At 41.3% G+C, this 24,648-nt stretch overlaps 1 protein-coding gene across 1 annotated transcript in view; it reads left to right on the top strand.

Annotated features, from left to right (window-relative positions):
• MREG (melanoregulin) overlaps positions 1-17,025 on the top strand; it is a 57,569-nt gene extending 40,544 nt beyond the window's left edge. The window contains exons 3-5 of the mRNA XM_074312900.2: positions 13,938-14,028; positions 14,692-14,855; positions 15,398-17,025. Coding sequence (XP_074169001.2) covers positions 13,938-14,028; positions 14,692-14,855; positions 15,398-15,532 — 390 coding nt within the window. The 3' untranslated portion in view covers positions 15,533-17,025. The remainder of the gene's footprint in view (positions 1-13,937; positions 14,029-14,691; positions 14,856-15,397) is intronic.
• Positions 17,026-24,648: the final 7,623 nt, after the last annotated feature.

Genomic DNA, 24,648 nt, shown 5'->3' with positions numbered 1-24,648 from the left:
ATGACCCAGTCTCACCTTTAGGAAAATACCTGGTTGGGAGAAGATTGGAAACCATAGCTTCTGGAAGCAGAGGGACCAGTATGGCAGCTCTTCAGGCCAATTAAGGCCGAGGCAGTGGGGATAGAAAAGAAGGGCATTTTGTGACAGAGGGAGAACCAACAGGATGAGGTGACTGATTTGGATTCAGAAGATGGGATTGAAGAGGCGTGAGCAGCAGATAACCAAGTTGGGAGCGTAAGAGGGAAGATATTGTCTTGGTGGAGGTGGGTGGGCAAGTCAGACTCTGCTGAATAGCCCGGCCAGCAGTCCATTCACATGGAGACACCCAGCAGAAAGGGGGAAATCGAACCTGGAGCTTGGGCTTGGGGTCAGGGCAAAAGAAGGAGAGTTGGCGGGACAATAGAAGTTGAGGCATGACGGGAAATTATCCAGGGAGATGATGATGAGAAGACCCAAGACCGAGCCATGGGAAAGGTATGAAAAGAAGAGGCAAAGGAAGAAAAGGAACCTGCAAAGGGAAGGGAGGGAGGGGAGTGAGGGAGATCCTCTGGAGGGTGCACTTGGAGGCAGCAGATCCCAAATCTCAGACCTGCTGCTGAATAACCCTAGGCAAGATACCGGCCCTTCCTTCCACAGCGCAGGGATTCCATCAGCCGCTCACCGGGTGTTGGAGGTGTCCCTGCCTGCTGTACCGAGCAGGTCTGTAATAGATGCTCATTCCTTTTTCCCTTTTCCACAGAAACAGGAGAGGCACGTTAAGAAGGGGATGGCCTTCAGGATTTAATGCTTTAGAAAAGGTGAGGGCCTTAGGAAAGGACTATGAGACACCCCTATTCGGACACTAGTGGCAGGAGGAAGGTGGGGGAAAGCACCTTAGTACTTTCCATGGGTAGCGGATCTGAAAAAGGCTGATTGCCAGGGGCTGGTGAGAAAGGGGATGAAGAGGAAGTGAGAACAGCAAGTTGAAGCTCCTCTTTTAAGCAATTTGGCGGTGAAGGGAGGGACGGAGAATGGAGTGGAGCTTGAGGGCGTAGGATTAAGGGAAGGGCTTTATGGCTGCTGGCGTCAGTGAAACCAGCTGCCCTCTGAAGAAGAGTGTGCTACTTCCTTGGAAAATCCTTTTTCTCTTGGATTTGGCATCTGAAGGTCCAGCTTGTGGGTGTTTGTTCAAAGGTGCTGGCCGATTATCTCTGGGAGGAGGAAGGCCATCATGTGAACCAGTGAAACTGTGGTCTGTCACGTGAACTCGGCTGGGGTTCTAAAGGAGGCATTCTTGTAACCCTGTAATCTTGCAAACCTGGGAGACAAGGGCTGCGAGCTCTCCAGGGACTTTTCCAAGGAAAGAAAGATAAGGTGGCTGGTTTCCTTTTGAAGTGAGGGGGGGGACACCCAGGGGGAGGAGCAGAGGAAGTACGTAGGTAAGTCTAAGAAACCTGGGGCTTTTCTCGGCCCCAAAGCCTGAAGCATTGTTTCAGGAAAGCATGGAGGAGTTTCATAGATCCCTCTGTTGCACACAAGCACAAACCAGTCCAAGATATTGACCTTTTCTCTTCGGTTCTCAGAATCGGAGACCTTTGTAGCTTCTGCCACCCCTCACCATCCACCACTCCTGCGTCTTGAGGGCAATGGTTTTGCCTTTGTCTCACTCCTCAGAGATGAAGTGGCCAGGAGCTGGAAAGAAGGGAGTGTGGGGGAGGAAAGGGACAGGAAAAGTGGGAGGGGGTTGAGGTGCTTTGACCTGCTTTGGGGTGGGGTGGGGGGCAGAACTGAAGTCCCCAAATGAAGGACTGGAGCCTGGCGATTCAGTGAGTCGACCCTTGAGGGTGTTCTTGGGTTCTGCAATATTTTTGGCTCGAGTCTGGGACTACTGTACCCCTCGAAAAGTTCTGGTTTCTCCCAAGATTTCAATTGTGTTTTCTTAATTCCTCCTCAGACACAGCTGCTGTGGTTTCAGGTTGGTCTCTTCTCTAATCAACTGCTCTTTCACGTCCTTTTGCTCTACTTCCTTTCCTCCCTTCCCACCTTGCTCACCCACCCCCATCTTCCTGTTTTAAGAGGTGGTTTGGATAGTGGTTAGTGCATTGACCCTACAACCAGACTGCCTGGGTTTGAAATCCCAACTTCTCACTGTGGGGTGTTCATCCTTGGGCAAGTTACTTCACCTCTCTGAGCCCCCGTTTCCTCATTCTTAAGATGTTATAATAATATCCATCTTGTAGAGTAACATGTCATATTGTGAGAATTAACTGAGCAAATACATGTAAAGAGCTTGGAGTAGTATCTGGGAAGTAGTAAGGGCTCTTATGTAAATATTCTCATCTGTCTATATCTATCTATCTATCTATCTATCTATCTATCTATCTATCTATCTATCTATCTATCTATCTATGTCCTTTTTTGTATGTAAGTGCCTTTAAGTCCTTTTTGGATTTTCTCAGTGATACAGGAAAATATGTTGAAAGAGCCTATAGAAATTCTATTTCTAGCAGTTATATAGTATATTTCTGTATAAAATATAGAAATTATAATTTAGAGTTGCAGTGCTGGAAGACTCATTATCTTACAAAGACTTCATTCTTTTTTTTTCTTTTAATTAAAGTGTTTTGGGGTGACAATGGTTAGTAAAATTATATAGGTTTCAAGTGTACATTTCTATAATACGTCATCTATATCTCACATTGTGTGTTCACCACCCAGAGTCAGTTCTCCTTTCATCACCATCTGTTTGATCCCGTTTACCCTCATCTGAAGACTTCATTCAGAATAGAAAGTTCCTTCGAATATTGATCTTCTTTCTCGTGGCTTCCACTAAGACTAACCTGTGTTTCACGTGAAGTGCTGTGTCAGCAGGTCCCTGGATCTGGTACTTTGGCTGAGTTAATTGTTTTCAACCTAAGAGTCGGATTTTGATCTATTCATAATAAATTTTGACCTGTAGATTTTATTTTTTAGGTCTTATTTGTTGTATATTTCAAATTTTGATGTTCTCTACTATCCCTCCTACTTTTGTGACATTTTTTTTTAGAGAAGAAATACCTCAACTTTATTTATTTGTTTATTTTTTTAAACTTTAAAAAATGTATTTTAAGTGTGTTTTTCCAGGACCCCTCAGCTCCAAATAGTTGTTTCAATTTAGTTGTGGAGGGCGCAGCTCACCGTGGCCCATGTGGGGATCGAACCGGCAACTTTGTTGTTAAGAGCACCACGCTCTAACCAACTGAGCTAACCTGCTGTCCCCCTACTTTTGTGACTTTTGACTCCACAGTCACTGATAAAAATGATGGGGAGTTCCTGACACTGAGCCCTGTTGTGCATTACCAAATACCTTTTTTCCAGACTGACAGCAACCGTTTTGAGTACTCTGCAGTCTTGCAAAACTACCCTAGTCGGCATTGTCCATCTCAAATTTCTCTGTGAAAAGCAAACATAGGAGAATCTGTTAGAGACTTGTTAAAATCCAGGTACCCCTGACCCCCATATATGACATGTCTTTCTCATACTTATCCAATATTTTCCACTATAAACCAGATACAACACAACTAAATTGGAGAAGCAGTCAGTATGACTTTTCTGTCTTTTAGAGAATCTCTCTTCATTTTAAGTAGAAGGTAGCATAATATGATATGAATTGGTGAAAGCTGAAAGAAATAACAGTTACAATGTTCAAAGAATTCATTTTACTAAGGAACTATCACTTTCAAGTAAAAATATTTGGCTACTATTCACTTTATAATTCCCTGATTTAGGTGTTTAATTTTTGTAATGTAGTATTGTTATAGCCACAGTTGTATGGTGTCTTCTTTTAATGTCAGTGCTGAGTGGAAGTGGAAATTTCCAAAGGGATGTAGATAGTGCATTTTGATTGTGGTGTGAGAAAGAAAGACTAGGAAGCAAAAAGTTTTAAGGCATTTTCTAGTTTTCAAGCACATTTAGGAAAATATTGTAATTTCTTAGGGGACTATTTTCTATAAAACAAATATATATGTTTATTATAGTTCTGTTTCTGTCTATACCAGATGGTCAAAAAGTCAAGCTAAAGAAGGATTTGGAACCTTATATTCTGATACAGAATGATCGCTAAATTATTAAATGAAAAGTACAGGATATAGTGTGTTAGCATTCATGGGGAAAAATGGAAGGGTACATGAGAAATTGACAACATTTATTTCTTGTAGAGAGGAGACTGGTGGCTGGGAGACAGAGACTTTACTACTTTTTGAATTGTGAATTATATGAACGTATGACCTAACTTATTAAATAAGCAAACAATAAATGCATAAGAAAAAAGAATCTGGGTTGGGGAAGCAAAAATAAGTAGTCATTCTTTTCTGGTTCCTTTTTTTTTTTTTTTTTTTTAAAGCGTATGTGGCTTTGGAATTAGACGCACTTAGAGTTGAATTCTGGCTTGACAGCTACTGACAGGTGAGCCTGGGGAAAGTTACATAACTTCATGTAAAATTTGGGAAAGACCTTCTTGGCTGGGTTTTTATGCAGATCAAATATACTAAGGACCATTTCTTAAAGTTCAGTTTGTGATGATATGGTCTTGGGCTATGGCATGAAGAAGATGAAGCAGATTTCAGCCTATGTATGAGCATCCTCCTCTGAAGATGATTTTTCACCATTCGAGAAAGACATAAGATAGGAAGGTCATCCTAATGCTTGGGTTTCAGATGGTGAATAGATTTTGGCTCGAAGTTATTGAGTCAAGAGTTAACTTTGAACGGATCATTAGATCCAGCCAGATGGATTCAACATATTTTTATAAATAAGGGCTATGAGTGGTTAAGCCAATGATAGTTAGGCCCCTTTCCCCTGGATCTTTAGAAGAAATGAGCCAATTAGATAGAAGCCACCTTCTCTCCCATATTATAACAACAGTCTTGTGAGAGTGAGAAGCTCTGTTCCGATGGACGGAATTCAGGGGAGGCAACATAAGGTAATTCCTGGATACAATGTCTGTGTCATTGCCTAAGGCTCTCTTGGGACAGAAAGATTGGGCCCAGGCAGAGCCATTAATACTGCATTCTCTGTAAGCCGTATCCATCCCCAGCTTAATAGGTCTATATGCTGAACATTTTCCCCAGGCGTTAGAGGTAAGAAAATATAAGACTGATATTTTGTGCAGTATTATGTTTTCCTTTTTGTTTATGTACCAAATGAGTAGGTGTTGTAACATGAATCTTTCAGATGCAAGGACCAGAAAAAGAACTCTAGTTGTCAAAAACTAAATGGAATGGGCTTAGATAATAGAGTTCCAGAAGTAGGATTGACTTCAGGTGAGATTTGATCCTAAGGCCCAGTATGACCTCAGGCTCTATTTCTCTGTAATGCTTTCATAATTGTCCTCTCAGTGTTGACTTCTTCCTTAGGGTGGCTCTTCTAAGGGTAGTAAGTGATGAGAGCAGTTCTAGAATTTTCTATCCTCATATCGTGATGTCCAGTAGAAGAGAGACCACTTCTGATTGCTCCCAGAAGCCCCGTGGATTTTCTTGCATCTCCATGGCTTGAGTTGGGTTATATGCCCATCCCTGAGCCAATGGAATATGCTTATAGGCTTAAGTTATTGGGTTTCAAACCTGGTACCCCTTCAAAGGATTCTGATTTCATTTGTCTGGGAAGTGGATCCAGTGTACTGGTATTTTAAAATGCTCCATGATGATTCTAATATACAGCCAAAGTTGAATTTTTTGGCTTAAACCAATCATTATACACTCTTAGAGCTGAGAATGTAAGTCTGAGTGTAGTTGACAGATTGATGGGAGAAGGGGAATATAGATGTTAGGGAAGCAAACATCAAATATTGTAGCAGACATATTAGTTGCAGACATATTAGCTGCCCCAAGTGTCCGTATCCCTTCTTTCTTCCTTGCTACCAAAACCCAGCTTTAGTTTGGGGCAGCAAGGTGCCATCTCTAAGGGATAGATTGTGAATACTACTGATAATCTGTTTCTCCACTTTTTCTCCCTTGCAGTGAGAGGGGGAGAGCGAGAGACAGAGACAGAGAGAGCGAGAGAGAGCAAAAGAGAGAGAGAGAGAGAGAGAGAGAGAGAGAGAGAGAGAGAGAGAGAAAGAGGAGAGAGAAGAGGAAGAGCTAAATTACTCTGTATATAGCAGAAAGTACAAAGAAAGTTTAAAATTAATATGGGAGGAATTGGAAGTATAGTATAAGTTACCAGAGGAGGAAGAGGAGAAGGAAGGGGGAAGAAGAAAGTGTCCGAAAGTGAGAAATAAGAAGAAAAGGACAGGAAAGAAAAATTTCAGTTTTCATTTTATACCCTTCAGTTTTCCTGACGAATTTTTATTTCTATGTGATTATATTATTTTTATAATTAAAAATAAATTGGTGTCTTTTGAAGTTGTTCCTAAGAGTGTAAGATGGTTACATGACCTGTTGTTAAAGTCATTTCCTTAATTGTGTAAATCACCTTTTTAATATATTTTTATTTTTTATACTTTATTTATTTTGACATTCAGTATTATTTTATATTAATTTCAGGTGTATAGCACAGTGCTTACACATTTGTATAATTTAAGAAGTGATCCTCCTGACTAGCCTAGTACCCACCTGGCACTATACATCGCTATTACCATATTATTGACTATATTCCTTATGCTATACCCTACATCCCCCTGACTACGGTGTAACACCCAATATGAACTCCTAATCCCTTCCCTTTTTTCACTCACTCCCAACCTTTCTCTCAGATGGCAACTATCAAAATGTTCTCTGTATCTGTGAGTTTGTTTCTGTTTTGTTTGTTTATTTTGTTCTTTAGATTCCACATATAAGCGAAATCACATTGTATCTGTCTTTCTCTGTCTGACATACGCCACTCAGCACAATACCCTCCAGGTCCATTCATGCCTCTGCAGATGTCACAAACCTATTTCCATCCATTGCTGAGCAATATTCCATTGTATGTATGTACCACCAGTCTTTATCCATTTATCCATCCCAGGCTGCTTCCACATCTTGGCTATTGTAAACAATGCTGCAGTGAACATATGGATGCCTTCGTCCCCTCGAAGTAGCATTTTGGGTTTTTTTCAGATAAGTACCCAGAAGTGGGATTACTGGGCCCTTCTTTGTTTCATGTTATAGCCTTTGTTTTAAAGTCTGTTTTCTCTGGTATAAGTATTGCTATCTCAGCTTTTTTTTTTTCCATTTTCATGAAATATCTTTTTTTTCATCCCTTTACTTTCAGTCTGTGTGTGCCTTTCTGTATGAAGTGAATCTCCCTTGTAGGCAGCAGGTGTAGGAGTCTTGTTATCCATTCAGCCACCCTATTTTTTTTTTAAAGCTCAAATTTTTTTTTTTTAATTGGGGAATATTGGGGAACAGTGTGTTTTTCCAGGGCCCATCAGCTTCAAGTCTTCGTCCTCAATCTAGTTGTGGAGGGCACAGCTCAGCTTCAAGTCCAGTTGCCGTTTTCAATCTATAGTAGCAGAGGGCGCAGTCCACCATGATTGAACCAGCAACCTTGTTGAGAGCTCACGCTCTAACCAAGTGAGCCATCTGGCCACCCCTCCTCCGGAAGCTCAGCGGCAGCTCAGCAGTAGTTGTCTTCAATCTAGTTGTGGAGGGCGTAGCTCACTGGCCCATGTGGGAATAGAACCAGCAACCCTGTTGTTTAGAGCTTGTGCTCTAACAACTGAGCCATCTGGCCACCCTGACCCTATTTTTTGATTGGAGCATTTAATTCATTTACATTTATAGTAATTGTTGATAGATATGTAGTCATTACCATTTTATTCATATTTTTTTATCTTTTCTTTTTTCTTTGTCTTAAAGAAGTCCCTCTAAGATTCCTTGTTATACTGGTTTGGTGGTGATGAACTCCTTTAGCTTTTTCTTGTCTGGGAAGCTCTTTACCTGTCCTTCGATTCTACATAGCAAAGCTGGGTAGAGTAATCTTGGTTGTAGGTCCTTGCTTTTCATCACTTTGAATATTTCCTGCCAATCCCTTCTAGCCTGCAAAGTTTCTGTTGAGAAATCAGCTGATAGTCTTATGTAGATAACTAACTGCTTTTCTCTTGCTGCTTTTAATATTCTTTCTTTGTCTTTAATCTTTGGCATTTTAATTATGATGTGTCTTGGTGTGGGCCTATTTGTGTTCATCTTGTTTGGGACTCTCCACTTCCTGGGCTTTGATGTCTATTTCCTTCATCAGATTAGGGAAGCTTTCAATCATTATTTTTTCAAATAGGTTTTCAATTCCTTGCTCTTTCTCTTCTCGTTCTGGTACCACTGTGATGCGAATGTAGTTATGCTTGCTGTCGTCCCAGAGGCCCCTTAAACTATCCTTATTTTTTTGGATTTGTTTTTCTGTTCGCTGTTCTGATTTGGTGTTTTCTACTATCTTATCTTTTAAATTGCTGATTCAATCCTGTGCTTCACCTGATCTGCCGTTTATTTCCTCTAATGTATTCTTCATTTCAGTTATTGTATTTTTATTTCTGACTGGTTCTATTTTACGTTTTTTATCTCCATTTTTATGTTTCCTATCTCTTTCCTATCTCTGACCAGTGTTTGGAACTCCGTGTCTGGTAGATTGCTTATTTCCATTTTGTTTAGTTCTTTCTCTGGAGCTTTGTTCTTTTCTTTTATTTGGGACATATTTCTTTGTCTCCCCATTTTGGCTTCCTCCCTGTGTTTGTTTCTATGTACTAGGTAGGACTGCTATGCCTCCCAGTCTTAGTAGAGTGGCCTTATATAGTAGGTGTCCTGTGGGACCCAGTGGCGCAGTCTCCCTGGTCACCAGAGCCATGTACTCCAGCAGTGTCCCTTGTGTGGGTTCTGTGTGTCCTCCTGTTGTAGTTGAGCCTTGCTTTCTGTTTGTATGTCAGTGGAAGGGATTGACCCTCAGGCTGATTGATTTTGAGGACTGGCCATGACTATAGTGGAGGAGCTGTCATGTAGGGGCTGACCCTACAGAGCAGGGTTCACTTTAGTGGGGCTTTGATGCCTGCCCACTCTGCCCTTTCAGTGTGTCATCTTTGGAGGTGGCTGGGTGATGCTCTGGCTTGGTCTGAAGCTGGCCACCAGGCATGCCAGTCCTGGGCCTTCTGGGAGGGGACCTGCTGCAGGGCACATTTAGCTGCAGTCTGTGCCCTGCCTGAAGCCACCCGACAGGAGTTACAAAGCAATCTGCAGATGGCTGGCACCTGCACTGGGCTTGGAGATACCTTGAGATCCAATGTGTGAACTGAGGCCAGCTGTAACTAGTGCTGGGCCTAGGGCTGCTCAGCCAGAGGTACGGCACATGCCAAAGCCGTATACTGCTTGTTTGGGTTTTGTGAACCTGTGATAGATTTTATGAAAGTCTGCAGCATGAGCTAAGACAGGTTGTATGGGTGAGCCACTGGAAGCGTCTGGGGTGTGCCCGAAAGTTGGGTGGGGTAGGGTCTCTGAGAACCACTAGGGTAGGGCAGACGAAAGGTGACAGCCAGTTTGATGGATTCTCAGATAGGGCATCTGCCTGTGCCTACACACAGGGAAGGCGAGGGCTCAACAAAGAAACAATGGCTTCAGCCATCTCTTCCATCCAGGAGAAAGCTGCCCCTCCAGCTCTCACTCTGAAGCCGGAGAACTCAGTTTCTCCCTGTATGTCCCTGTGCCTTTCGAGCTGTTGCCCAGCACTAGAGCTCAGAGTGAGTGAGTCTATCAATGAGGAAGTTCGTACACGGGCCCTCCAAGAGCAGCGCTGGGCCTGCAGCCACCCTTGTCTCACTCAGCCACAATCTGCGTTTGTTTTCACATCCAAAAGTTATGGGGACTTCTCTCCCCAGCACTGGAACCCTGGGCTGGGGAGCCTGGTGTGGGCTGGGACCTCTCGCTCCTCTGGGTGGGGGGGGGACCTCCGCAGCCCAGATATTCCTCCCGATTTTTAATGGTCACATGCAGATGTGGAACCAGCCCGTTCTACATCTTTTACCCTCTTGCCAGTCTCGAGGTGGCTTCTTCTGTATGTCGGTAGTTGTAAGGCTTTGGTTCACCTAGACTTCAGGGATTCTCAGGGATGGTTATTCTGTAGTTACGTTGTAATTGATATGATCCTGAGAAAAGGTGAGCACAGTGTTTACCTACTCTGCCACCTTGACTGGAAATCTATAAATCACGTTTTAACAAGAAATAAGTAGTACTTTTATTTAAGTGTCCCATTAATCTACAACCTCACAATAATGTAGTAGTATAGGTAAGAATAAAATGTTTTAATTTTGTGTGTGAGAAAATGATCTGAGGAGCTTAACTCAGAACTCAAGTTCAAGGCCAGCTCAAGGGATCTGAAGCTAGAGGAGAGCTAGCTAATGATGGCTGCAGGAGATTGAGTTTTGTTCTGCCTTTCATGTTGTTGCCTCAACCTTGTTATCTAGTGGCCCCAATCTGATTTGGGTAACAACTGGAGAGGAGAAAAACCTCAAGAATTTAGCTATATGCCTCTTGTGTGATTCATTTTCAATCACATGGCTTTCAGTTTGACCTGGTTCCCAGGTATCTTATGAAATTAATTCTGCACTATTTCTTTTATTACACCTCCGATAATTTACTCATTGTTAAAGTTTTGGCCACAGCAGCACATTGGCCACAATGTGTTATTTCAGAAATTATGAAGAAAAACAAAAGATTATTTTAGAAAACAAAACGTTCACTTTTGAGGTCTAGTAGATTTGAGTTTCAACTCACTGGTAAAGGCTATTTAATCTTTAATTATTATTTTCAAATTGTTTGTCTAAAAACAAATTGTTACAGTTTAAAAATTGAAGGTTATTACAGGGCTTGTTTTTCTCTAGTACCAGAGAATAGGTGAATTAGTTTCTGTAGTTGTGGGTAAGAGTTTGTACATCACCATTTTTCATTTGTCGCATTTAGGTTCTGTTCTTTGGGGTCAGGTGTTAAAGAGGAATTCAAATTCTCCTCTAACCATTTACTTTATCAAAACTCAATTCTTAAGTAAAAACCCTACCCTACTTTCTACTGGCTTTAGAGCTTTAAATTTTGCACGAAGCTTCGAGATACTTTCATATGATAACCTGTGACTATTCTATCAAAAGAAGACAGTAATAATATAGAGATAGGCAATGCATAGTTTCAGTCCACTAATCTGAACAATTATCTATCATGTGCAACAGTCAGTGCATTGAGGCTGGATCTATCCTTAGCAGATTTTAAAATGTCATATTGTTGCTTCTCCATGAAACACTTTCTCAGAGTCACAGACACTGACACTGAATGAATTTGTATAATATTCCTGTGTTGGTATTTAGAAATAGCAAAATAACTGATAGATGGACAGCTGGAAGAGAAAGGTTAAAAAAAAAAAATGTCTGAATCCTGGATCACACCATGATAAATGAGTTGAAAAATAGAGATTTGGCTCCACTTAGTTTAGGGAACAGAAAGAAAAATTGCAGAGACCTTAATCACAAGTTAATGAAGCCACCTAGTGGTTTGTTACAAAATTGAAGGTTGTGTGAGCTTGTGAAGCCAACTCTTAGGTGGGTCTCTCTAATCAGGTATGATTGAGTCTGATCACTTTTCATTTAGTCCAGCAAGGAGTAGGGTCAGTGTCATGGAGAATAAGCACAGCACTGCTCTGTGAAATGTTTTATTTATTTATAGTCTTCTTTTTATCAAAAAGGACTTCATGCAATGTACATGAAAATACAGTGAGATAGCACAAACTAGAAGATAAGAAAGAACAAACATGAATAAGGACATAAAAATAGTCCAACTTTTTGATGAGTCAAAAATACCTCTAAAGTTTTCCTGAAATGACTACATTTTTAGGTAAGCATGGAAACTAATCTCTTACAAAATTCACAATGTCCAGAAAAATAAAGCAATGTTCGGGAAAAGTAAATACCTGATGCCAAGAGCAGACAAATTGTTCTTCTGGGGGGTCCTCACATAGGAGAGCTGCATCGTGCCGAGTATAATATCCTCAATCCTTAGAATAGAGACCATGCCGAATCTTGGAGGATTGTTTCTTAATTCTGTCTACGCTGTTTGGAGGAGAATGTCCACCAAACTCCATTGGCAGGGTTTGCATGAACTCATTGGATCCTCTCAGTAAGTGTATGAGGTTGGTAGTAGTATTATCCCCGATTGCTCATGAGACCATGAGATAAGTGAGGTTCTGACTGTGCCGAGTCAGATGTTAATAAATAATGGAGCTGGGATCCAAACCCAGGCAGTCTGGCTGCAGGACCCATGCTCTTTTACAAGATGCTATCTGGTGAATGGCCCATTTAGTACAATAAGTCCCATCCAAGAAAAATGACAATACTTGACTTTTTCCCCATGACGTAGACAGTCTCCGGGGCATTAAACCCGCATACTTTAACATGATGTTAATGATGAGTCAGGATTGTGTATTTCTGAGATGACTCAGTTAACTTTGCTCTCTTCTTGGGCCACAGATTATAGCCTAATCACCACACCCTCTCATGTACACATGTGTGTACATGCCTTTGGTTAAAAAAAAAAAAAAAAAAAAGAGGACCATGAAAGAGTTCTCAGCTTCACCACTTCCTGACTTCTAGAAAATAGCTGAAATCCATGAACTTCTGATGGTACATCCTCAGATACAGACCTAAAATGCAGTTGTAAAAAAAAAAAAACAACACACACACACACACACACACGCACACGGGGTGGCCGGTTAGCTCTGTTGGTTAGAGTGTGGTGCTAATAACACCAAGGTTGCAGGTTCCATCCCCTCATGGGCCTCTGTGAGCTGCACCGTCCTTAAAAAACAAACAAACATAAACAAACTACAACACTTTATTTTGCTAGCTTTTCTTTTTCAAAGTGGTATCTACAAAGATTTGTGAATGGCTGATAAATTGATTTCTCTTAACCAGTCATGACAGTTGATTATCAATGAGCAAGGCAAACCTTGAAAGGAACTTGGTAGGAAAATAATGGTATCATTGAAACATTTTCAGTTAAAAGAAAATGTCAAAATAACATATAACTTGAGTCTTACGGTGAACATTTAGAGTGGTGTTCTGTTAAGCTGTGCTTTAGGGTCATTGTGTGCTTCATGTTTTTGTGAAGAGGAAAAAGTATACCTCATAAAATGACTCTTGTATATAGATAAAGCTCCTTAAAAACAAATTTTCATGACATTTTAAAGGAATGCTTTAGCTCAGTAACGGAGCTCAGTAATGCTCCTGAAATATTCAAGTTTTGTTCTGGGGCCAACATGTTTGTTTACTACCCATAAGATTGAAGTTTTCAGAATGATAACCTTATAATAGTTCAGCTGATGTCTTGAAAGATCCATCTTATCATGGGAATTTAAATGAAAGAGAGCGACGCTGAGATACAATAAAGGGAACATTGGCTGGGAATCAAGAAACTTGGGATTCCTGGGTCTACTTTATCCTGATAAAAGGAAGACATCCATTCTTTGTGTAATTTTCCTCATGAACTTTTCAGTCAGACCTGGATCCAAATACCAATTCTGGTACCTATTAGCTGGATGATATTGGATTAGCCAGTTAACCTCTTTGGGCCTCAGTTTCTTTATCTGTAAAATGGCTTTACAGATTCATGGATTTTATTGGTGCTCACTGTGGGCAGGCATTGTGCTTTTATATACCCTTAATCTGTATAACAATCTTAGGTGGAACATTCACTGTTGTTATCCCTGCTTTACAGATGAGATCACTGAAGTTGAAAGACTAGATCGTGTGAAGAGTTTAATTAGGATAATTTATGTAATGTATCATATCTCCTGCTACACAGCAGATTCTCCAGAAATGGTGGCCGATGTATTCTTATCAAGCCCATCTCACTCGTCTCTTCTTCTTTTAGATATGCTTTGAAAATTAGTGGAGAGGAGAACCACATGTTTAAACAGCTTAAGTTTGGGGAAAGGTTTAGGCCGAAGGGTAAATATAAAACTGAATTTTTATTTTCCTACAGGAGTGGCAAAAACTCAACTATGATATCTACACCTTACGACACATTCGAAGGGAAGTGAGAAATAGATGGAAGCGCATTTTAGAAGATTTAGGTGAGTCTGAAAGTGATTATGAAATGGTGAAAATAAGCCGTTGTGATCGTTCATCTTCACTTTTTCACCATGGTTTTTATCAAAGGAATGTCAGAAATTGACTACGTCAGGCTGCTGTGTGCTGATTATTTCCCCAGCCTGTCCTCCTTGTATCTCCTTCAGCATAAACATCTGATGCTTCTGTTATCACCAGCCCGTGTCTTGAGGATACATTTTGCCATGTGTTACTCCATCTGTCCTCAGTATTGAGTACTACATGGCACTGGAATCAGGGCTTGGAGAAGTAGGGACCTGGAAGTGACCCCTTTGCGGCTCCCAAACTGCAAAGGCAGGTGGGAATTCTGGGCAGGAGGTGAAGAGGGGGGAGAGGGAGGAGGTTCTCAAACCAGAATAAATGCAGCAAGCGTCAGTCGGTCAGTATGTGAGGCTTACCTCTGAGGAAAAAAGTTAACAAAGGAAATTAAACAAGAAGAAACGTCAAATGATTTTAATAAAAGACCCCACCCGTCACACCAAGCTGGGAAGCAGCACGTGGTGTCTTTGACTTCCGTTTTCTGGTGTTGGTTCAGAGTCAACATTTGGGTCTCTTACTGTCCTGCAGGGTGATCATTTCCTGTGACTACTTTACATGACAGGTACATTTTTTTTGTTTTTTCACTTTAGGATTTCAAAAGGAAGCAGACTCTTTGTTGTCAGTGACGAAACTCAGCACCATCAGTGATTCTAAAAACACAAGAGGAGCTCGGGAGATATTATTAAAACTGGCTGAAGAGACCACTATTTTCCCAACAAGTTGGGAGCTCTCAGAGAGATACCTCTTTGTTGTGGTAAGCGGATGCATTTTTTTCATCTGCCCTGATTTTGCTTTAAATGTTTGCTTTTCTGTTGTTCTATACACTCATCATTCTAACACCGCCAGCAGCACCACAATGGGAGGTGGCAGATGGTACTGGCATCTCAGACTCTGGGTTTCCATAGCCAGCAGCATCAGAATCACCTGGAGGGCTTTAAAATTCAGATTTCTGGATTGTGCTCAGACCTATTGAGGCTTGGGCTGTGGCTCAAGAATCTGTATTTTTCAGCCAGTTCTGATTTTGGAACCATTTGTAGGTCAGAGATGTGACAAATATGGTTTATATAACCTAGGTTGAAAAAGGATTTGAGGGGACTCTTAAGAGTGGTGGAATGTTTCTTGGATGATGTAAGTAAAGGAGTGAGGTGTGTCTCGAAATCTGAGAAAAATTTAATACCTGTTTACTTGTTATTGTTTCTAGGGTGGGTTTTTACTGTTGTTAGATTGGTTTTCCCATCGACATGGCATGGTTCCCATCTTGACAACACTTTTATTTTTAATTTTTTTTTTTGGCAGGACCGTCTCATCGCTCTTGATGCTGCAGAAGAGTTCTTTAAAATTGCCCGTCAAACCTACCCCAAGAAGCCGGGGGGACCATGCCTGGCAGATGGCCAGAAAGAACTGCACTACCTTCCATTTCCAAGTCCCTAGAAGCGAGGCTAGAAGGCAGAATTGGAATTCTTCCACTGGAACTCAGCAGCCAACCAAAGTTGGACAGATGCATGCAGATGAGAGTGAATAAGCAGAGGACCTAATGAAAAATGATTCTGAATCCTGCAAAAATCTGAGGATTTGGCTATCTGGGCTGTACAAGTACTTTGCTCTGTGAGACGTGCAGGTTGCATTAAAACACCCTGATGATCTTGCATCAGTGAGTTGGTCAATGGGCTAGTTCATCATGGATGATTAGATTCCAAGCATCCATTGCCCTTGTTTTGGTTTTGGTTGTACTGTAAGAAAGCCCGAATGATTAATCCTATTGAGAGAGTGGGACATTCTAGTTAATGAAACAATAAGATTAATAGCAAGAGCTCTCATTGAGCCCCACGTGGATTACCAATTTTTAAATAATTGTTATATAATATAGGCTAATGCCAAAATAATACCAGGCACTATGTGACTTGCTTTAATTGGAAAGAACCCACAGAACCTCAGAGGGTGTCAGAGGCATCATTTTTGAGTGTCAGTTATGGTTATTCAGAAATACACATGTATTAGATAATAGAAACGTCTAGGAGTGCTGCTCAGACATAAGTTCCCAAGAGAATGGTCCCAAGCAGAACTTCCTGCAGCTGCATATAAAAGGCTCTGTCTTCAGGCATCTTAACTTCTCAGCATTAGTGATATCCAATTACCTCCATTGTGCTTATTGTCCATTTCTAGTCCAAAACTCTTGATATTTTATCCAGGATAGCATCTGTAAACAGAAGTGTTTGACCTCTTCTCTTTAATCTGTTTCCGGCTTATCTGTTAAGAGTTGCACCTGCCCAGGGACCTCTAGTGCAGACTTGCAGCTCAGCAGGCATTGAAGAAGGTCATTGCTGGACTTTCATTCTGAAGATGATTTTCAAAATGGAGCAGTGCTGCCAATACAGCTTGAATCTATCCACAGATTGAGAAATCGAGCTTCAGAAGTTACTTGCCCCTTAGGCAAGGAGCTTGCCAAGAAATCCTGGTTCATTTTATTGAAAAGACTTTCAGAATTTATAGGACTCATCAGTAGATTGCTGAGAACAATGGCAATATTGTTACTTTTGCAGATCTTGCTCTTCTGACTTCAGGTTAAAAAGTAACTTGTTTTTTGTCTGTCCCAGGGGACTGTGGCTTGAAAATTGCCATATCCTGACTAGCAATTTTGGTAGTGTATACACTGTTTAAGTTATTTGTTACAGGAGATACATGTTCTTCACTTATTAATGTGTTGCAGACCAATTTAAGTGGTATGTTTCAGGAAAATTCTTTCTAGTAGAACAAGTAAGCTAAAAGTCTTATTTTTTCATATTTAGTGCTTAATCTCTCTCATGTTGTTTAAAAATAGCCTGCAAATATTTTCCCTCACTTCGGTGGGTTCTTGCAAGATAAACATACACACAGTGAAACAAACAATAAGAAACAAACAATAAAATACATTTAAAAACTAGAAAGTCATGTTGTTTTCATCTCTGTTTTGTCTTTCTGCCTTTTTGATGTCAAAATAGATGAGATTGTTTGCGTCTATGGAGAATAAATTGCAACCACAGTCTTTAGTTTTGGTAATGAATGAGTAAGGTTAAGGTTGTCTCTCTGATTATAAAAACACATGGAATTATCCAGGAAACTTTCCTTTCAAGGAATTAAAAGGTTTCTGTAGTTACTTTTCAGTTGGATATGTGTTCTATTTACAAGAAATAAGAAGGAACAGATACTCTTCCCATAATCCCTTTAAATGAAAAGGTAAAGATACTGAGAAACAGATGAGGTTAAGGACCTCCCCTCATTGTACAGCCAGTCAAGGGGTAGATCTTTGCTCAAGTCCAGTGGACACATGAGAAAGGCTCGAGGGTGACTGTAGTGACCACTTCAGAAGCCACAAGGTGCCCAGTCGGACCAGCACCCACAGATGTGCAGGTGGCGGGAGGGTTTCCCTATTTTCTAAATGTCTCCCTATTGTAGTACTTCTCAAAGGTTCTTCTATGTATGCAGGGTGATTTTAGGTGGTAGATGGAAGGACATTTTTATATTAACATTTATTTTAATGTACACCCAGGAAAAACCCTCTAATTAGCTGATCAAACACCTGATTTTCTATGAATGGATATTATTGCAGCAAACAATAAAGTATTTATGTTTTCTTCAAGGGGGCACCCAGGAAGGCACGATGAACACACAAGCCAAAGTGACAAGGAATGCATTGGTGAGGGGGCAACAGCATCACTGAGAAACTCAGTGGTAGCCCTGTAGGCCAGAAGTGGGCTCCCTGATAACAACAGTGATAGAAGAACAGGGGCCCAGTTTCACTGTCAGAAGAAAAGTGGGCACAATTATCATAATGAGTGGATAGGTCTGAGGGGTGCCTGCAGAGATTTGGAGATGGCTAATAGCACATGGCACCACTGGGGGCAAAATAGATGGGTAGCCAATAAGAGTATTGCTCAAGCGGTATCATCAGATGATCTCAAGGATGGAGGGATGATCAGGAGATAGGCAGGGCACAGCCACCCTAGCAAGTTGTGATCTCTTGCTAAGTCCCAGACCTTGGCTGCTTTCCAGACACAGAAACTACTGACTGAAGGAAAGCCTGGCTCCCTAAGAAGGAGAGCTTTGCAGCACCCTTGGCAATGACTCCCCTAGCCCTTCCTCAAAGGCACCTATGGCGATTTACTTGTAAAACGTGGGGAAGGGAGTGTACACAAACTGAGGCCATGGAACACACGGTCCACGTTGGAATTGATACTCAGGGACAAGAGTATCACTCTAATGTGCCTTTTAGAATGGGGCCTATGGGATGCAGGTAATAAATGGAGTCCCATCCCAGGAGCAACTCACAGTAGGTCCACTGAGTCCACGGACCCACCCAGTGATCATCTTTCTACTTCCAGAATAAATTACTGGGCTGAACATATTTGGGACTTGGCAGAGCCCTCATTCATTTCTTGGCCTGTGGGTTAAGCCTCTGAAACTCCGCCACCCCTGACCGAGATAGTAAACCAAAATCAGTATTGCATGCCCGGGAGATGGCAGAGATCAGTGCTAACCTTCAAGACCTAAAGGAGTGTTGGTCCTGATCATAATTCCATTTAATTCACCACTCTGGGCCCTGTGAAAACTAGATGGCACAAATGTGGCTTCTTTTCCATGGGATTAATGCATTTATGCATTTCCTCTGATCTCTTTCTGTTACTGATATCACAAAAAAATATGTTTATATTTGAGTAAGTTGCATTGAGAAGAGTTATATTCAATTTCCAAATCACTACCAGGTACAGAGCGAAAGTGACCAGCCACTTTGAACTTCCTGTTTACATTGTTTCCAGAAGTGCTATTATTTGCTTCCAGAGTATTATTCCCTATCCTGTTTTGACACACTACTAAAGGACACTTGGCATCTCAATTGATCAACTTGGAAGTCCTTTAAGATACGGGTTTAGAAGACCAGGTATTGAAGAACTGAGTCAGGGAACCAGGTCTTATCTTTAGTCTCATCTTTTGATCATTTACTAACCAAATGGGGTTTAGCAGATTTTGCTACGCATCTGTATTCTAAGTATTTGGTGAGATTAAATTTAGAAAGAACCGTATTATAAATACAAAATGAAATTCTGACATAATAGCTAGATAAAGCCCAGATCTTTTGAAAACCAACAGCTGTAGTTTTTAAGTAGCAATTTACTTGAACCTTTTTTTCAGCATTCGTAGTATGCAATGGGTAAGTAAACTTCACCATATATCTTACAAACATACAGGATTTGAAGTATCCTAATCAGGAATCCACTTTCCAAAGATGGATATTGAAGGGTGTGAGGAATGATTTTCCATTTGTGAAATGAGTACTAGTCAATGTAAATGCTCAGCTAGAAAGACTGTCTGGCCTCCATCATCTTTGCAGGAAGGAGGTGTTAAAAACCTGTTAAACCCAGCAGTGCTCAAGGCTTTGAGCCCCATTTGCCTGATTCATAGCTCTGACACGGTGTTGTCCGATTTTGTTGTGGAAATACTGTTGTGTCTGCCTAAAAATGAAACTTTCATTCAAGTTTCTCCCAAATTTTTATTTCAATATTGTTAGTGCTGAGGAAAGAAAGGGGGCGGGGGGGGGGGCTTCTCTGAGATTACAGGAAACACGAGCCATCCCTGGCAAATCAGTGTTATTTGTTTAGAAGAATTTGGTCTAAGACTCACTCATTGTAGTGTAGCACCTGGTTGCAAGATTATAGGAGAGGAGACGTATGGCTTTCACCTTTATTTTCTCATTGCTGGAAATCACTGATGTTTACTAAAAGACTGGACAGCTATTGAAAGGTCACATTTACTTAGGTCCATTTCTAACCCATTTTTAAAACATAAAAGTCACGCAGAACATTTTAAAATAGAAGAAGAAAACCATCCATGATACTAGAACTCTAATACAACCATTCATAACATTTTGGGAGATTTCATTTCTTTTTTGTGTCTATATTTGAAATTTTTATGTACAATAGTATATCCTGATTATTAAATTTAGGCCAGGGGTCATGAACTCAAATATCTCCAAGGGTCACTGAGTAGGGCCTGCGGATTAAAGGGCGTTATGTATTCCTTGCCCTAAAGGGAACAATTACTACACAGCTCCAAACTATCAATTGTTGTTATGCAAAAGGGCTGTCTGGCCAATTATTCTAATTTTTTGACAAGAGCCAAACAAACATGAATTTTATATAAGTTGTATCAATTTTAAAATGTTGGTTACTAAATGAAAAATTGAAAACCGTCGTGTAAGCCAAAGATACATATATACATGAACGGACAGTTTACCACATTTCACAGGTCATAAACATTTTCTGTCAGTTAGTGGCCTCGAGTGCATCATTTTTACAAAGCTGCATAATATTAAATTGAGTAGATGGAACACATTTTACAACCTTTCATCTAGTTTTGGACATTTAGAGGTTGTTTTCAATTTTCCTCTGCAATGAACGTCTTCATGCATATTGCTTTGTCCTGTGTTCTTGGTGGGATGACAGAATCAAAGGACATGAATATTTAAATCATACTTTATGTACGTCATCAGATGTTTTCCAGAAGGTTTGTGCCCGTTTATGCTCTCGCTAGCAGTGATGTATGAAGGTATAGTTTCACCATATCTCTGTCATCATTGGGATACGTACTGGGGAAAAACATTGGCAAAGAATAAAAAAGGCACCTCATCTGTTTATTAGGATGAACATTATTTCATATGCTTGTTTACAACTTTTTCTTTTGTGACTTGTCTGTTTGCTTCCTTTGCCCTTTGTCTATGTGGAGAACTTCTACTTTGAAATTTTAACAGTGACAATCTATGCAGCAGCCAGGTATAAACACCAACACCTGCTTCATGTTTAAAACGTCTGCTTTATGGGGTTTTTCTTTTCTGTACGAGTTGTCAGCTTTCATCCTTGGGTCTCTCACTGTCTCACATGGCAGCTACCGTCATAGAGGCAAAATGGATTGAAAGCCATCTTTAAATAGTCTTTGATACCAGTTGTGTCTCTCTAATTCATTTTGTGAATACGATTCTCAAGGATTACGACTGCTGAAGTTTTATACTCACATTTTATGATTAGTTATCGAATTATTAGTTATGAATTATTTTGAGTTTACAAACACAAGCCTTACTACTGTGATATTAAGAGCAAGACCAGCTCCTGGCTTTGAGGTTCTGTACTCAAAATTCCAGAGCTCAGAGGGACTTACAAGTCATCTATTCCAAACCACTCATTTTGTTAATGTGGAAATTGAGTTCCAGTTACCTTTCCAAAGTCACACAAGCGAGCAGCCTACTATCTGGACCTTGGATCTCTAGTTTAATTTTTTTCCCATTTCACCATGCTGCCTTCTTCTGGAGCTGCATGTGTTGCTGCATTTTGCAATAGAATTTGGTCCTGATATAGCTGAATGTAGCTAATGGATGGCTGTATTTCTGTATATTCATGTCTGAATTCCATTACAGAAAATAATTAGTTTGATCTTTCAAGCCTGATGAAAAATTACTATAGAGCCATGGACAAATCTTTATAAATACTGGTTTTGTTACTCTTTTACTCCAAGAGATATTGTGGTAAAAGTGGGAGCCAAGAAGTTAAAAAAACACCAAATATTTCACTTTACTCATGACAGAAGTGCAAATATTCAGTCCAGATGTTTAACATCATTATTGCAAAAGTTCAAATCCAATTTGGGGGCAAAACATTAAACTAGCAATTTTTATCCAAAGGCGTTTGATGCCAATAAAATACATCTGACAAAGGAATTGCCTGTTTTGTTCTAGAGGCTGAACATTCACTCTTAGATCCTGAACAGCCCTCTCTGTTGAAGGGTCTGCATCTTTCCTTGTGGCCACTGAGCAGGCGGCCCAAAGGGTCTTGCCTTTCAAGTGTTGCTGGAAGCCCAGATTAGGCCTGAACTAGTTTTGACACTTGAGAGTGTTGTTAGCTATGTAGGTATCTGGGTCCTACTTAAGACAGATGCTTCTGTAGGACTGGCATGGTGACTGCAATATTCATTCTAACAGACCTTTAATTTTAGAACAGTTTTAGACTTACAGAAAAATCGGGAAGATAGTACAGAAAATTCCATGTACCCCACTTCCAGTTTCCTGTGTCATTCACATCTTACATGTGTATGATCCATTTACCACCTCTAGGGAACCAATATTGATACATTATTATTACCTAAAGTCCATACTTATTCTAATGTCCTTCGTTTATACCTAATGCCCCCTTTCTGTTCCAGGATCCCACATTACATTTAGTTGTCATGTCTAAGGCTCCTCTTGGCCATGACAGTTTCTCAAACTTGCCTTGTTTTTGAGGAGTTCTGGGCAAGTGTTTTGTAAAATGTTCCTCAGTTGGGATTTGTCTGATAATTGTCTTGTGATTAGACTGGGAGGAAGACCCCCGAGGTGAGGGCCATGTTCACCACGTCATACCCAGGGTGCGTATATCATCAGGACTGATGGTGATGATGTTACCCTTGACCACCTGGCTGAGAGGATCTGCAGTTCCGACTCCTCCCACGTGAGGAGATTGTGATGCAGGTGATCTCTGGAGCACATTTGGAGAAAGACCGGATGTTACGTTCACTCTAAAATTGAGGCATGTCTGAGGATGGCTGAGGGATTCGTGGGTGACGTAAGGATTGGACTCAGCTGTGAGTAGCAAGGAACCCTGCACGTAGGTCTTACCTGTCTTATGCCACAGGAAGTCTGGGAGTGGACAGTCCGTGCACCAACTGTGTAGCCTGTGGCTTGCTTCCTGCTTCTCATCCTCAACTTGATTTTTATCCTCATGGCTCCAAGACGGCTGCTACCTCCAGACTTAGCATCTACGTTCAGGGAAGGAGAAGGTGTAGGGCAAAGGAACGAAGGGCAAGCTAGCTGTGCCTGTCACAAACAGGAATTCTACTTAGAAAATATTGTCCAGAACTGGCTCACTGGGCCAGCTGTGAATACAAGGGAGCCCGAGAAAGTGAGTAGATTTAACTGGGCACATAACCACCGTGAACAAAAGCACAACCCTGTGAGTTAGTTAGCAAGAACAGGAGGAGTAAGGCTACCGGGTAGGCAACCAGCAGCCTCTGCTTCAGAGGAGCTGCCGCCAGCCATGTATTTATATTCTGCACATAGGTTCATGCGTCTCTTCCTTCTTCTCCTGTCTACTCTTTCATAGCAAAGTGATCTCCTAAAAGTGCAAATAGGCTCATGTCCCCTCCTGCTTAAAGCAATATTCTTAGGGAAAAGTCCCAAATCCTAAACATGCCCATGAGATTCTGCAGTTTTGGGCCTTTGCTTGTGTCTTCAGACTCATTCTGCAAGCCGGCTACAACGGCCTCCTGCCGTGTACACAGGCTTTGCTCCTTCCTCCCACCTCGCGGCCTGCGCACAGGGTGCTCCTTATTCGGAACGCCCTCCAGCGCCCTGCGTGGCATCTCCCTCTTAGCTGGTTTTGGCTCTTACCTCCTATCCATTCTTCAGATCTTCATGTTTCAGTTCCATACAAGTTCATCAACAAAACGTTCCCCAACTTTGCAGACTGGCGTAGGCCCCGCTCCCTCCTATATACGCTATCTCATAGCATCATGCCCTTTTTCTCCGTGGCTCTTAACACAGCCATCATCTTAAATCCGTTTATGTGCTTATTAGATTAATGGTTGTCTATTCCATAAACTGCAAGCTCCATGAAGCAGGCAGGCACCGCATCTATCTTTACTCATTATTCTATTCCCAGTGCCTGGTGGCGTGGCTGGCGTATGGAGGAGATTAAGTAAATATTGGCTGAGACAATGAAGGAGAAAAGCCTGTATCCTGAGGGAGGAGAGAGTCAAGAGGCAGAGTTTTGTTCAAGAACAAAGGATCAGTGATGGAGGAGAAGCACTCTGAGTTGAGCTCTGTTTGTCACTGACGTTTTTCCTTCTCCGTTGTCATCGTGTGCTCACACCTGACTTTTAAAGTGAGGAGACACAAAAAGAAGAGGAAAAGACTGAGCAAGCTGTTTCCTGGGCCCCTCAGGGAACACTGGGAGATGCTTGTCATCTTAGCACCAGTGACATTGACAGCGGCCTGAGAATAAGCTGTCTGTGCAATGTGATGCTTTGTACATCAATAGCCGTAGTCTGAGCATGTTGGTTGCTGCTTCAGGCCTGGGGAGCTACAGTTGAACCACAAACACTGGTGACACGGTGGGCGGCCAAGGGGACAGTTTATCTTAGTGGTTAAAAGCACAGGCTTTGACATTGAGATGTCAGCTTTGTCACTAACTAGGTGAATAACTTCAGGCAAGTTACTTAACTGCTTTAGTCCTCAGTTTCCTCTATAGCAAAATGGGTGAAATGCTTGTTAGGACGTTTGGATGAGTTACTGCTGGGAAAGCAATCCACAGACACACCACCCGCTAAGATTCCGATTGTGGTGGCTCCAGCTGTGGTCCCAGAGTGAATCAGGATCCCTGAAGATTTTGGAAGAAACTTAAATGTTGGAGGGTGGAATTCCCTAGTAAGGTGAGATTAAAGTAGAGAAATTTTGTGTTGTGATTGCTCTTGAAACTTTATAGTAACCTGTA

This window comes from Rhinolophus sinicus, chromosome 17 (genome assembly GCF_057876585.1).
Source record: "Rhinolophus sinicus isolate RSI-liver-muscle chromosome 17, RSI-T2T, whole genome shotgun sequence".
Classification (NCBI taxonomy): Eukaryota; Metazoa; Chordata; class Mammalia; order Chiroptera; family Rhinolophidae; genus Rhinolophus; species Rhinolophus sinicus.
The sequence above is the reverse complement of the archived record's forward strand: the minus strand, read 5'-3'. Positions and strand labels throughout refer to the sequence as shown.